The following is a 13179-nucleotide window of genomic DNA, read 5'->3' as shown; positions in this document are numbered from 1 at the left end:
AATTATGCCTCCTCAGAATAGTAAATGTAAGGGGTAAATAATTTAGGTAGACAAAACATTGTTCAAAACATGTTTGCAAATATTCCTGCTCATTTGAGGAAAACAATTAAGCAAGGATCTCCAAACTGCCAGTGAGAAATATGGCAAAACAATGTGATGCATTGCTACACAAACAGCTGAAGCAGATTAAAGAAACAGCAAGACATGAGCTTCTGTTAATTGCTAGTTCTCTAAACTTGAGTAAAAAATTCTGAAGAAAGATGACAAATACTGGTGCAAAGAAACAAAAAAGCCTCCCTTAACTAAGGGAGATGTCAAGACCAAGGCCAAATCCACAGCTGGCATGTTGGACTCCCCATTTACATCAGTTAAAGATCTGACCTTTGTAAACATGCTAACTTTTCTGGAACAGCTATGAACACAGCTATTTAATCAGATGATACGGAAAAATAAGGGGAAGGAAAAAAAGGTCATCACACACCATACCTAAATACAGATAAAGACATGCTGTTTTCTGAATCACTGGACTTCACCTGCAAATTTTTTATTCCTAGGTTTGTTGCTGAATTAATCAGCTGTTGTCTTTATTTATCTATTTAAGCCACAAGGACATTATCTAAAATTAATCTAACAAATGAATTCAGGCAAGTTCCCAAACAGAAGGAAAACACAGAGCCAGGACAGGAATGTACATTGTTGGCATAATCAAGAGTCATGTGAAAGCTTACAAACCTCTGAAACACAGTGACTGGAAAAGCAATATCCTAGATCACCAGGATGTATAAAGTTACAGCAGTATTTGGTTTGGTCTCCTTCCATAGTTAAAAGCTGTCTACAATGTACAAGATACACACAGGTGCAGCACAGAAACTGGAAACAAACGGTCAAGTGGTTGGGTGCGTCTGAGACTGGCCTGCAACAGGTCATTACAGCAATGCTCACCCGAAAACACCTGTTGACAACAATGACTAGAGGAATTTGTAGCTACCATATTTACCCAAATCCAAGATTACCTTGAACGTAAAATAATCCCCAAATAAATTAGATTCTAGACCTGACAAATGATAAATTTGTTGTAATTTTCTAGGTCTAGAATCTAATTATTAGAAAGTCATCTTAAATTGGTCTCCCCTATTCTACCACATTGGCAAGAATGCAGCAGCAAGAAGGCAAGCAGTGGGAAAGCAGAGATGGGGAGGAAAAGGTGCACAGCAGTGGAAAAAGCAAAAGCATTACAGAGAAGGTGGGAAGAGAAAGCACCCTGACCTCTGCTCCTTGCCCCCCTGGTGCCTGCCTCTCCCATTGCCTGACCACTCTCCACTGCTTTCCTCATTGATCTAGGATCAGGAGGAACACCCATCCTGAACTGTGTAGTGAGCAGGCTCAGCAGCATACAGGTTGCTCCTTTCCTACCTAGCTCTCTTGCTACCTCCTCTGTCTTTCCTCACTGGCCAGGAGACAGGCTGGAATGAGGAATATGCACATATCCATGACTGCTCCCTGACACATAGGTCAGGAGCAGCTCTGAAGCTCCCCTGTGCCTGTGACAACTGAGAGACAGGCTATTCCATCTGGGAAGTCTGGGGAGCTATTGTGCAGGGAACCCAACCTGCTGGAGACCACAGCAGGAGCACTGAATCAAGGCAACTGCCCTGGGGCCTGAGCCTTGCAGGGCTCTGCGGAGCCAGGCAGAGCAGCTGGGGTGACTCCATGCTGCTGCTGGCTTCATGTCTGGTTGTTCAGCTCACCCCCACCGCATCTGCTGCCAAATCCGACATGTCCAGCTGCTCAGCGCATGCCCCCCGAATCTGCCCACTGGCTTCCTCGCATCCAGGAGTGGGGCCCTGCACAGGCTGATTTGCCCCAGGCTCTGCATTCTGTTCAGATCGTCTCTGTATGCAGCTTAGACTAAGCTGCGAAGATTTATTTAATTCAACATCAGGCTTTTGGACGGTCTGTACTTAACCTAAACAAACTTGGTTCTTGCTTGTTTTATATAAAATATTCACAACTCAGGATGAAGCCATTCTCTTATGCAGTGTTTGTAGCTTTTCATACAGAAGAACCTTCCTAACAACATGATCCATCAGTTAAAACAATGATGGATCACCGCTTTATAAGCATGAATCGAGAGACTAAGACTACATGATTTATTAGCTCAGTCACAATCATACTTACATGATGCAAGAGAACATACCTGCCCTCCCATCAACTGAATAATAATCCACTCCAGGTCAGAGGAATTACTGTATTTTTGCGCATACAGTCTGCGGGCTAGACACGTTTTTACAAACTTGATGGGTGGGTGTGGGCTATACAAGGGTGCAGGCTATGCAGAGTCTTTAGAACAGCATAGCTTGTCCCCGGCTGCAGGCTCCAGCTCCGGCCATGCCCAGCAGAACGTGGCTGGCGGGGAGTGGGGCTCTGCAGCGGAGAAGAAGGGAGGGGAAGGATGAGGACCTGCGAGGCCCACTCCTTGCCACCACCGCCAGCAGCACTCTACTGGGCACGGCCGCTGGAGCTGGAGCCTGCAGCTGGGGACGGACTTGCAGGCTCTGTGGGGGGGGGGGGTGGAATGATGAGGAGCTGCGAGCTGTGGGCTCTGGCTCCAGCTCCGGTGGCCGTGCTCAGCAGAGCGTGGCTGGCAGCGGGGAGTGGGGCTCACAGCTCCTCATCCCTCACCTCCCCTGCAGAGCCCGTGCTTGTGGCCACGTCTCAGGGTGGGGGGAATACATGGGTGCGGGGAATACATGGAGTATTTTACGAAAACGCAATTTTCTGCGGGTTATACATGGGTGCAGGCTATATGCACAAAAATACAGTAATGTTTGATATAAAGCAACAGTGTGTGTAAAAACTAATTCTTGGAGACTAAGTCAAGATAGCCATTACACACACCGTGGCTGTACTCAAAGTATGGTACAGTATCTGTACTTTTATTAAAAACTTGTGTTGCAGTAGCACCTAGTGGAAGCAAATGAGGCCAGGGCCACATACTGGGGGAGGCAGGCTTGTTGTAACAACTCAACATTATAATTTGTAGGATGTTTCTGGTGAAAGTTTCACAGTGGGGCATGGTAAAGCGGGCACTTGATACTATGCAATGTATGCAACCATTGATCCTCGAGATCATGGTGTACATGTAAGAGGTCTAGTCATATGCCTGGTGAATCTGTATGTGGCTGACGAGCCCAACTTGAGAGGGGCACAGTTTGTTACAAATATTGTGGATCCATATGTTGTCCGAGTTGGAGTCCAAGTTTACAGCATGCTCATTTTGCTTCCATCCTCTGGATCAAAGCCGCTTCATACTGAGCTTCACCCAGTACCAGATGTTCCCTCCAGATTGGAATCAAAGCCGCTTCATACTGAGCTTCACCCAGTACCAGATGTTCCCTCCAGATTGGATGGGATTCTGTGCTCCTCCCAGCTTTCTATGTTGATATTGAACAACTTCATATAATTTTTCCACATCATGGTACCGTCAGAGGGCAACCCTGCTTTCTAAATTTCATGTCTCAAATTTCATGTCTCTAAATGTCTCAAATTTCATCATACAAAATATTCTTGGGGATACAGTCTTCTCCCAGTCTCCTAATACAGCCAATCTATCGCAACTTCCTTTTCTTGATAGTGGTTTCTAAGTGTGTCAGTACTGTGTTCTAGGTACTTCTGTGTTTGGTATTCTGTCTTCCCACTTTATTTTCAGGATCTTACACAGACATCTCATGTGGATGCTGTTTAGTCTCTTGATGTGCCTAGCATACATAGTCCAACTTTCTGGATCATAAAGCAGAGATTACAGGACACAAGTCTCACAGATTCGCATCTTTACCTTAGCTGATAGTTTGCTGTTGTTTGTTTCTGTAACAGCCCAAAACTTTTAGCTGCTTTTCCGATTCTGTTAGTCAGTTCAGTCTGAAGGTCAAGACTTCTGCTGATCACAGAAACCAAGTAGCAAAAACTGTCAATGACACCAAGAGATGTGTCCTCCAGAGTGATGTCAGATATCATTTTTTTACCCCTTGGTAGATTATCACAATCTTTTTTAGACCAATTGCCACCCTGAAGCTCTTGCATGATTTAGAAAACTTGATCAAGAGATTTTGCAAGGAAGATTCACACTCTGGGCAATCAAGGCCACATCATCCGTAAAAAATAAATATCTCAGAACCAGTTCTTTGACCTTGGTTTTCACTCTAAACCTTGAGATGCTTAACAAGTCTCCATCTAATTGGGTTCAAAGATAAATGCCATCATTGTTGTCCTTGAATACATGAAGAAGCAGGAATGAAAAGTAGATATTAAAAAGCACAGGGGCTAAGACACACCCATTTCTCTCTGTTGTTGATGCCAAAGACATTTGATTCTTTCTTTTCATACACGACAGCTGCCTTCATACTTTGCTGTTATAAGCGAATGATGTTCAACAGGTTGGGGGGGGGCAACAATCCAGTTACTTCAGAACAGTAAAAAGGCTGTCTGTTGACTGTACTGAATGCCTGTCATATAGATGAAGTCTATATACAGCAGTATTTGTTTTTCTCAATGCTTCTTTTGCAGTTGCTTGACTGAAAATATCATATCAATGGTGGAGTGTCCTGAGAAAAAACTACATCAACTTGACTAAGCAATGAGTATATAAATATAGACAGATGCTCTGTAAATGTGAAGCAAATTTCATGACTTTTGTTTTTGGCCTATTTGAAGAGGGTCAGACATTACAACACTTGAAATGCTGTCCAGAATCTTGTCTTCCATAAAGCTTTCACTATTGCTCTTACTAGCAACAGTGAAAATATTTTGTCAGAAAAGAATAGAGTAGACAAAATAAGACCTGAATTTACTAAAGCACTTAACCATATACTTGTAAGCGCACATTTAAGTGCTCTGCTGAACAGGGATGGACGAAAGTATATACTGAAGCACTTTGCAAATCAGGGTCTAAGACTTCTTTAATTCAGGGTTTAGAGGAACTAAGTCCAACCTGTTTTAAAGCTAAAGGAGAGTCAGTTTTATGGAGATTTATTTTTGTGGATTTTTCATATAACCTGCCAATATAACTAGAGAAAAACATCTGGATTTGATGACCCTCTGGTCTCTTGAAGCCATTCAAGTTGTGCTGCCTCATGGTCTTGCAGAGGAAGAGGGACTAAAAATAATAATGCATAATAAAGAAAACACATGGAAAAGGATGGCATTTAAAACACATATCTGTTATCAAAAATTGCCCGATAGAAACTTTGAGATTAAATGAATGCAGAAACAAGCAACAACAAAATATAATTCTTTTATACTCTGCATCTTGGATATAGTTTCAAACACATTTATGACATCCTACTTCCACTGTAGTGATATGAAACAGACTTGAAATGAAACTGGAAAGGTTACTGACTGTAGCTAGAGAAAGTTATTTTTATGAACAGAAAAGCACTACACTTTAAGAGCATTTACTTTAATTTAAAAATGTCATGTAATAACGAAATGGATGAAATACTATAGTGATTACATTATGATGCAATAATTAATATATCCAGAATACAAATGTTCTCACCTAGCATAGGCCTTTAGATGATCATATAGGAATAAATGGATCCTTTCCAAAGGTACTATCAGGAAAATCATGATTGGGGTCAGCAGGGCAGGCCCTACGAGGAGAGGCTATGGGACCTGAACCTGTTCAGCCTCCACAAGAGAAGGCTGAGGGGGATCTAGTGGCCTGTTACAAACTAGTCAGAGGGGAGCAGCAGGCACTGGGAGAGTCCCTGTTCCCCTGAGCACTGCCAGGAGTGACTAGAAATAATGGTCACAAGCTGGTGGAGGGTAGATTTAGACTAGGCAAGAGGAGGTGCTACTTCACTGTCAGGGAGGCTAGGATCTGGTATCAACTTCCAAGAGAAGTGGTGCTGGCTCCTACCCTGGGGGTCTTCAAGAGGAGGCTAGACAAACACCTTGCTGGGGTTGACGCCAGTACTCTTTCTTGTCATGGCAGGGGGTTGGACTCGATGACCTGCTCAGGTCCCTTCTGACCCTACAAACTATGAAACTATGAAAATCCTGACCATGAGTGCAATAGTGGTACATTTTAAAAAGATTATTACCACTGCATGAAATTCTTTAAAATTAAGCCTATGTGCAAAAACCTCATAAGATTAAATAAAAATAAAGGCTCCAACTATTGTTTTGGGATCCAAAGACCAAACGATAAAGATGACTCTAGGTATTACAGGCATTACTAAAAGTTTAATTTCCTTTGCCATTTAGACAATGAAAACAAAAATGAAAAAAAGCTTTTAAAGTGATTTCATAAAACAATTTTTACTACTACCCAATAAAAATAGAGCATGAATATGACTGGTGAATGTTTGTTCTAAGATTTCCTACAGATTAAAGGTGATCTCTTCAAAATTAACATCCAGAAATGAAGTAATAGAAAAATCAAAATTTTATGGAAGAGGTAGAAAAATTCAATTTAATGGAATAAAGACAAATCAAACACTTTCTCTGCTTTGTTTTAGACATTCTTGACTACTATCCAAGTCATGTAGAAAATCTATAACAAGGACAGGAGTGGATCTCCCCTCCCATCCCTTTCGATTCCCGCCCCACCCAAAGTTTAAAACCAGATGCCTGTCTGTGGCAGCAGCAATTCTATTCAGGCAGCAGTAATGCAGTCATCTGAAGTCCTGGCTCATTATAATACACCCGATTCTTTCTAAACTCTATTCTACAGGTGTTAATGATCCTCTTTTTTTTAATGGCATTTAATAGTTCCAGTAATCAAAGTATCCTTTGTTCTGTAATTCTGTTGTCTGATAGGAGCTAATTACCAGGAGCAACTCTCACAGCCCCATGAAATATATCTATTTAAAAAAAAAATTGACTTATATGGAACTCAGGGTTATCATTTATCATCTATGCTGGGGATGGAAACAGGTGCATGTATGCACGCGCGCGCACACACACACAGTTTGTATTTTAGAACTTAGCAGGGGATCAGGGAAACAGGTAACTGTAACTTAAGTATTTTCATAAAATAAAAAGCCTCACCACTGCAGAAAATGTGGATGTCCACGCTAAAGTTACTGTGCATCTAAATGTGTCTAAAGGATGGTTAATCTACTTCTGCCCTTGATACCCAGAAGTGCACATTTATATTTAATCAGTTTATAACACAAAGCCCAATCCTGTTTTTGCAGAATTGCAATGTTCATGAAAACTAACAAAGCAAACTTGCATGCCATGCCATTTTACAAAAACAAAAGTGTTGGGTAGGAAGGAACAAAGCTGTTGTAAAGAAAAAAAAAGTCAAACACTGTTTAAGCATGAGTGCCCTACATTTTGAACAACAAAGACGTAACCATTTCTGCTAAACGACCTGCAATTCTACATTGTACCATAGTTTTGTGTATCTATATTATCCACCTCTGCAAACAAAGTCTTTATAGGCATACTAACAGAAATACTATCTAAAAAGAATCAATACTTCTGTTAACTGAGATTTTTTAAAAATAGATATTTTAAATCTAATTTACTTTCCATTATTTGAGCTTAGAGTTTATTTTGCCTGTCATTCAGTTTAGATGATGAAGAGAGACTTCCTGGGTTTATACCTCTAGAACCATGCTGTTATTGTTTGAATTCACAACACAGAAGAAGAGGGTTTAAATAGCAATCATCATCTAATAAAAGTCACTTGGAACTGCTTTCTTAGGTTCCATGGTTGACTTTCACATTAAATTTACCAAGTTTACATGGAAACAAAAATGTATTTCCAAAGGTCAGCAGTACAATCTCAACCTGGAATCTCAAACAAGCTGAGCTCTTTCTGGCTCTGATACCATCAATAATGAAAATGTACAATTTAAATTTAAGTAACCGTTTTATGCAGAGGTCATTTGAGCTGTCAAGAGTTTTTTCCATTCATGTGGTTCCCAGTGACTGCTGAAAGTGTCAGTAAAATGAACAGGTAAGTGTATCTTTTGATTAAGCAGAAGCCATTTTTGCACTTGTCTTCGAAGAGGCTTAAAAATATGTCATCGACTATATGTTTAGAACATCCTACCAACATGCCTCATCCATTTTGGTCTTCCATGAACACTTGTTGTTTGTGGAAACTATACAGCAATAGAGACTGGCTTATCGGTTACTATTCGCAACAGAGTATCCAAAAAATTACTTACCCACAAATCCTTCTTCTCCAACTAGTTTAAGGGCAATTTTGTCTGCCAAAACAGAAGAATTCCCATGTGCAATATTGGCAAAAGGTCCAGCATGCACAAATACAGGAGTCCCCTGACAAATACAAAAAAAAAAGTTAATATGTATGTATAATGTAACAGCCAGAAAAGAGAACTAATTCTACAAATCAACTTAGAGACCAAAAACCCTTCTGTCTAGGTAATGCACTAATTGGAAACTTGTCTGGCTTAAGAGAGGTAAAATAACTGGTCATTTTTTTTTAAAACTCTTAGTGACATGTTAAGGCCATAACTGCATTCACAGAAGAGCCTAGATATCACAAAAAAATGAACTACAGCAAAAGCTCCATTATCTGGCACCCATGGGAAATGGGGGGGTACCAGATAACCAAATGTGCCGGTAATCTGAGAGGTGTCTTTGCCTGGTTGGGCAAAGACACCCCTCTTGCCCTGTCCACATCTCAGATTAACTGTGCTGTCCCTGCCACCCTGCCCCCAGTGTCAGTGTGCCTGGGGAAAGGGAGGGGAGGCTCCGTGCAGGCTGCTTTCCCCCAGCTGTGGGCTCTGACAAAACCGGAAGTCCCACTTCCAGTTTCCCTTTTGCCACGTCAGCTGGCATCAATCAGCATGCCAGCTAATAGAGCATGCCAGTTAATGAAGTGCCGGTTAAAGTGGTTTTTACTGTATACCATTGGCAGAAATCAGAACTACTGAATGAAAGTAGTTCAAACTACACAGCAGTATATTCCCCAGATTTCTACACATGGTTTTTTACATTACTATAGTATTCTAGAAGCCCCCACTGTCTTTGTTCCATTTGCTTAAACAAATAGGGGCATAGAGGGAAGAGAACTCTTCTGTCTCAAAAAGCTGAAAATCTAAATAATGAAATGAGGTAGATGTAGGCACAGAAGGGAGTAAATAAGGAAAGAAGAATGGCATTGGTCAGCCTGATAAAGACCAAGAATACAGTATTCCAACTGCCTTTTTGTTTACAAGGGTTATTTTTGGAGGCAAAAGGAAAAGAGTTTTAAGGAAGGAAGTCACAAAATAAAACAAAAAGGAAGGGAAGTGTATTAACAAAAAATGTTGGCCTGAATCAGTATCTGAGCAGAATGAGTCCATGACAAAATACTTTATCTAATATATTTTACTTCTCAAATAGAGAAAGATGCAATTTCAGCCCTTTGGCTGTAAAACATAAACAACATTTTTTTTTTGTATTAAAATACAGTAATGCGTTCAAGATATCCTAGTTGGAGACAGAATAAGTAAACAGCTTTAGATTATCTAGAAGATACAGCTGATTACACCTTATATTTTTATTTTTGAGAAATAACGTAATAATTTGATATGCAAAAGAATCAACTCCTAAGATTTCCATATTCTTTACAGAACACCATAACAATTTTGTTAGGGTGATGAAACAGTAAAGTTACCAAAATTAACTTAAATCTTCCTTACACCATTTAAAAAGCTTCAGTACTTAATAAAGAAAAAGACTACTTCAGGGGGAACCAGTAAAAGCAGATGACTGGACATTTTAAAATTACTTTATTTAAGCTACATATTTTAGTTCATCCCTTTCATAAAATATCAACCACAATAAACTAAATCTTGTATCTTCTCAATCTGTGAAAGAAACATTACTCATTTTGTTTAGAAGAGATACAATAGCATTTAAGACTCTTACATATTAAGCTTCAGGGTTCATATATCTTCTGAAGTGAGCTCTTGCTGACAAAATCTTATACATCTTTAATTCAGTTGTCTACCCTGTGATCTGCCTGAACCTCATACTAACAGTACTAACTACCGCTGTGATTTTATCAATGTTAGGAAAATGAAGTGTATGTGGGACTGTATATGGAAAGGATGCTACCTAGAAGACAAATTTTCATGAACCAGCTAATGGCTACCCCGCCGTGCCATTCATATTCTGAAAATGAAAGAATGGAACAAAAAGAGCAGAAAAAAAATGAAACAAAAATCATGCCCCGAAACAAGAAGAATTATATTATCATCACTGCTATACTGCTGACCCAGTGCATCATGTAGGGACTACAGCAGTGAAATGCTTGTTAGCGTTTTAGACATTTAGGGATAAAAAAAATCTTAAATTAAAAATCAGTGCAGAGGAAACCTGTATATTCCAGTTTAGTTTCCAAATGTCCTCAGCCATTTTCTTGTCTTTAAAGAATGACGTACGAGAGAACTTCACGTTGCCATGGCTGTTTCCTATTTCAGCTGTGGTGGCAGGCATCAGGAAGACTTTCAAGGGCAAGATGATGGATGGATCACCACGAGAGGAATCCACATGGGACATCATCAACTTTAGGAAGACACTCATGCTAGCATAGGTTCACTGACTAGCAGAAGTCAGCACGGGGCCTTTTAGAATTTTGGATAGCATCGGGCAAGACAGAGCAGCTGTATATTTGGATGGTACTCTGAAACAGCGGCCAGGTGGACTTGGTTCAAATGAAAGTAGTGCCAACAGCAACCTACCTTCAGCATATAATCAAGAATCTTCAGTACTGGGATGATGGACAGTCCATAACCACCACTATTTCTACTTAGCAGTTAGCTAGCTCTTCTGGTGAAATTTTTCACATCCTTTATCAGAATTTTGTGATATTGTAGGTTGCATCCCCCTTCTGTAATACTTAACTAGACCATCAACTGCTGAGGCTGTGGGCCTGATGGAAGAACTAACCATGGCCTGAGACAGAAGGTTTGATGGCGAGGAAATCAGATAATTGGCAAACGTGTCGGCTCCTTTGCAAACATGCAGGGCTGTGCGAGGCTTCCGACAGGGCTTCGGATCTGGAGAAGCTTTGGATGCTTTGGCATCCAAAGCAGCATATCCGGATCAAAGTGCTGGCTTTGTTAGGCTTTCCAAAGAGGTTCAGAAAAGCTTCAGAGTTGCTTTGGAGATCCGGCCATAGGGTATAATGGTGAATCAATGAAATATCTATAACTTTGTTTTTTGTCTGATTTGGATGAAATGCGCAGGGATTGTAGTCTTTGCTGAGAGCATGATGCCTGTGAAGTTTCAAGAAGATTGGTGCCGGGGTTCAGGGGGAATTGAACCCCAAATTCTTGAAAGCAAAACTGATGTCACATGTACGTGTTACATCACAGGGGGTAAAAACTGTAGGCGTAGTAGCCCATGGTGAGGCCAAGAAGCCTGCCAAATTTCAAGAAGACAAGCAAAACTCATGCCATGGATGACACTGTGTGTGTTAAGGCACAGTGGGCTGAAAACTGTAGGGATGGTGGTCCCTGCTGCGGCCACAAAACTTGCTAGCTGTCAAGGAGATCAGTGCAGGGGGGTTCTGGAGCCCTGCACCTCTAGCTGCTGACAGACAAAACTCATGACATGGGTGTTTGTGCAACTGTCTGTCTTAGGGCCTGGGAGAGACTACTGCAGGCCTGGCTGCTAAACCACTGTGTTACCAGTTACCAATCAATCATGATTCACTCAGGGACCAGCTCAATACACAGTAGCTAGCTAATGTAGCCAGTTAATTACGATCAATTAACATCTACAAAAGCAGAGACTAAGGAGAGGAAATAATCAATACAGACAATCAAATCCACCAAGACAGAGAAAATCAGTTGCACAAGCACCCATGTCACCAGTTTTGTCTGTTTCTCAGCCAGAGGCACAGGGCCACAGAACCCCCGTGCACTGATCTCCTTGACAGCTGGCAGGCTTCTTGGTCTCAGCAGGGGCCACCTTCCCTGCACCTTTCACCCTGCTGCACCTTAACACAGTCACCCATGTCACGAGCTTTGCTTGTGTGCAGCTTGAGGTGCAATTTTCCCCAAATCCCTGAACCAATCTTCTTGAAACTTGGCAGGCTTTTTGGCCTCACCAGGAGCTACCACCCCTGCAGTTTTGACCCCCCTGTGTTGCAACACAAACACCTGACGTGAGTTTTGCTTTCAAGAATTTGGGGTACAGTTGCCCCCAAACCCCTGCATCGATCTTCTTGAAACTTGGCAAACTTCATGCTCTCAGCAGGGGCTATCATCCCTGCAAGTTTCATCTACATCATACAAACAACAACAAAGTTATAGCTATTTCATTGATTCCCTATTATACCCTATGGCCGGATCTCCGAGGTGGCTCCGAAGCTTCAGAGCCGCTTTGGCCAGATCGAAGCAGGAACCTGGTCCAGAGCTCTGGATCGGATCCCTGGCATCCGAAGCAGCGGGATCCAAAGCCAGATCAGATCACTGCCGACTCGCACAGGCCTACAAACATGTTTATCAGCGTGTCCCCACTGATGGAACATCAAGCTTGCGATAGGTGTTCCCTGTAGGAATCAGCCTGTGGCTGGTGATGAATTATCTGCTCAAGACCATTGCCAGGTCACTGCTGACTGCTGGAGGAAGTATAAAGCTATCGAGGTTATGCCAGGCCAATGATATCATTCCAAGAACTTGATGGCTTCTCTGCAGGATGGGGAGAGAGAGAAAAAGCATGGGGCCCCCCTTCCCCATTTTAGTGCATGGCTAAGGTATTCTCTGCCAATATGTATGGTACAGAATGTTACAGAACAGAGAAACAGTGGAGCCAATGGAGAACTCCAGTCCCCTCTTTGGCTCCTGTCTGGTTGTTGCAGAACTCCATTTCCTCAAAGTCTGCTATATTCACCAGGATTTTCTTCAAAATATCAGGTGCCTTTTTAAAGCAGAGTCTTGATGCACTGTGCCTGTCAGCCGCATTTCTACTATTTCTAATGGGACAAGCATTTTCTGCTTGATGATTCAAAGACAGGAGAGAGAAGCATCTCTCTAGGAGCATCAGTACCTTTGGATTTGGGTCCAGTGCCAGGGCTTTCAAGGAAAGGTGCTTCTTACAAAGCTAAGATAAGTGTGTTGGTAATAGATTAGCCACTGGTACCAATGCTAGTCTCCCAGTCTTTTGTACTGCCTTCTTAGATAGTATTTTTCTTCCATCCCTCAA

The 13179-nt window shown here is 41.6% G+C and overlaps 1 protein-coding gene across 7 annotated transcripts in view; it reads right to left on the bottom strand.

Moving 5' to 3' along the window:
- The window catches only part of MTHFD1L (methylenetetrahydrofolate dehydrogenase (NADP+ dependent) 1 like), a 276590-nt gene that overhangs the window by 151900 nt on the left and 111511 nt on the right, over positions 1 to 13179 (bottom strand). For all 7 annotated transcript variants that reach the window (XM_090041346.1, XM_090041382.1, XM_090041366.1 and 4 more), the window contains one exon: positions 8184 to 8295. In XM_090041346.1, coding sequence (XP_089897472.1) covers positions 8184 to 8295 — 112 coding nt within the window. The remainder of the gene's footprint in view (positions 1 to 8183; positions 8296 to 13179) is intronic.

This window comes from Crocodylus siamensis, chromosome 1, assembly GCF_052110815.1.
Source record: "Crocodylus siamensis isolate JL-2025a chromosome 1, ASM5211081v1, whole genome shotgun sequence".
Lineage (NCBI taxonomy): Eukaryota > Metazoa > Chordata > Crocodylia > Crocodylidae > Crocodylus > Crocodylus siamensis.
The sequence above is the reverse complement of the archived record's forward strand: the minus strand, read 5'-3'. Positions and strand labels throughout refer to the sequence as shown.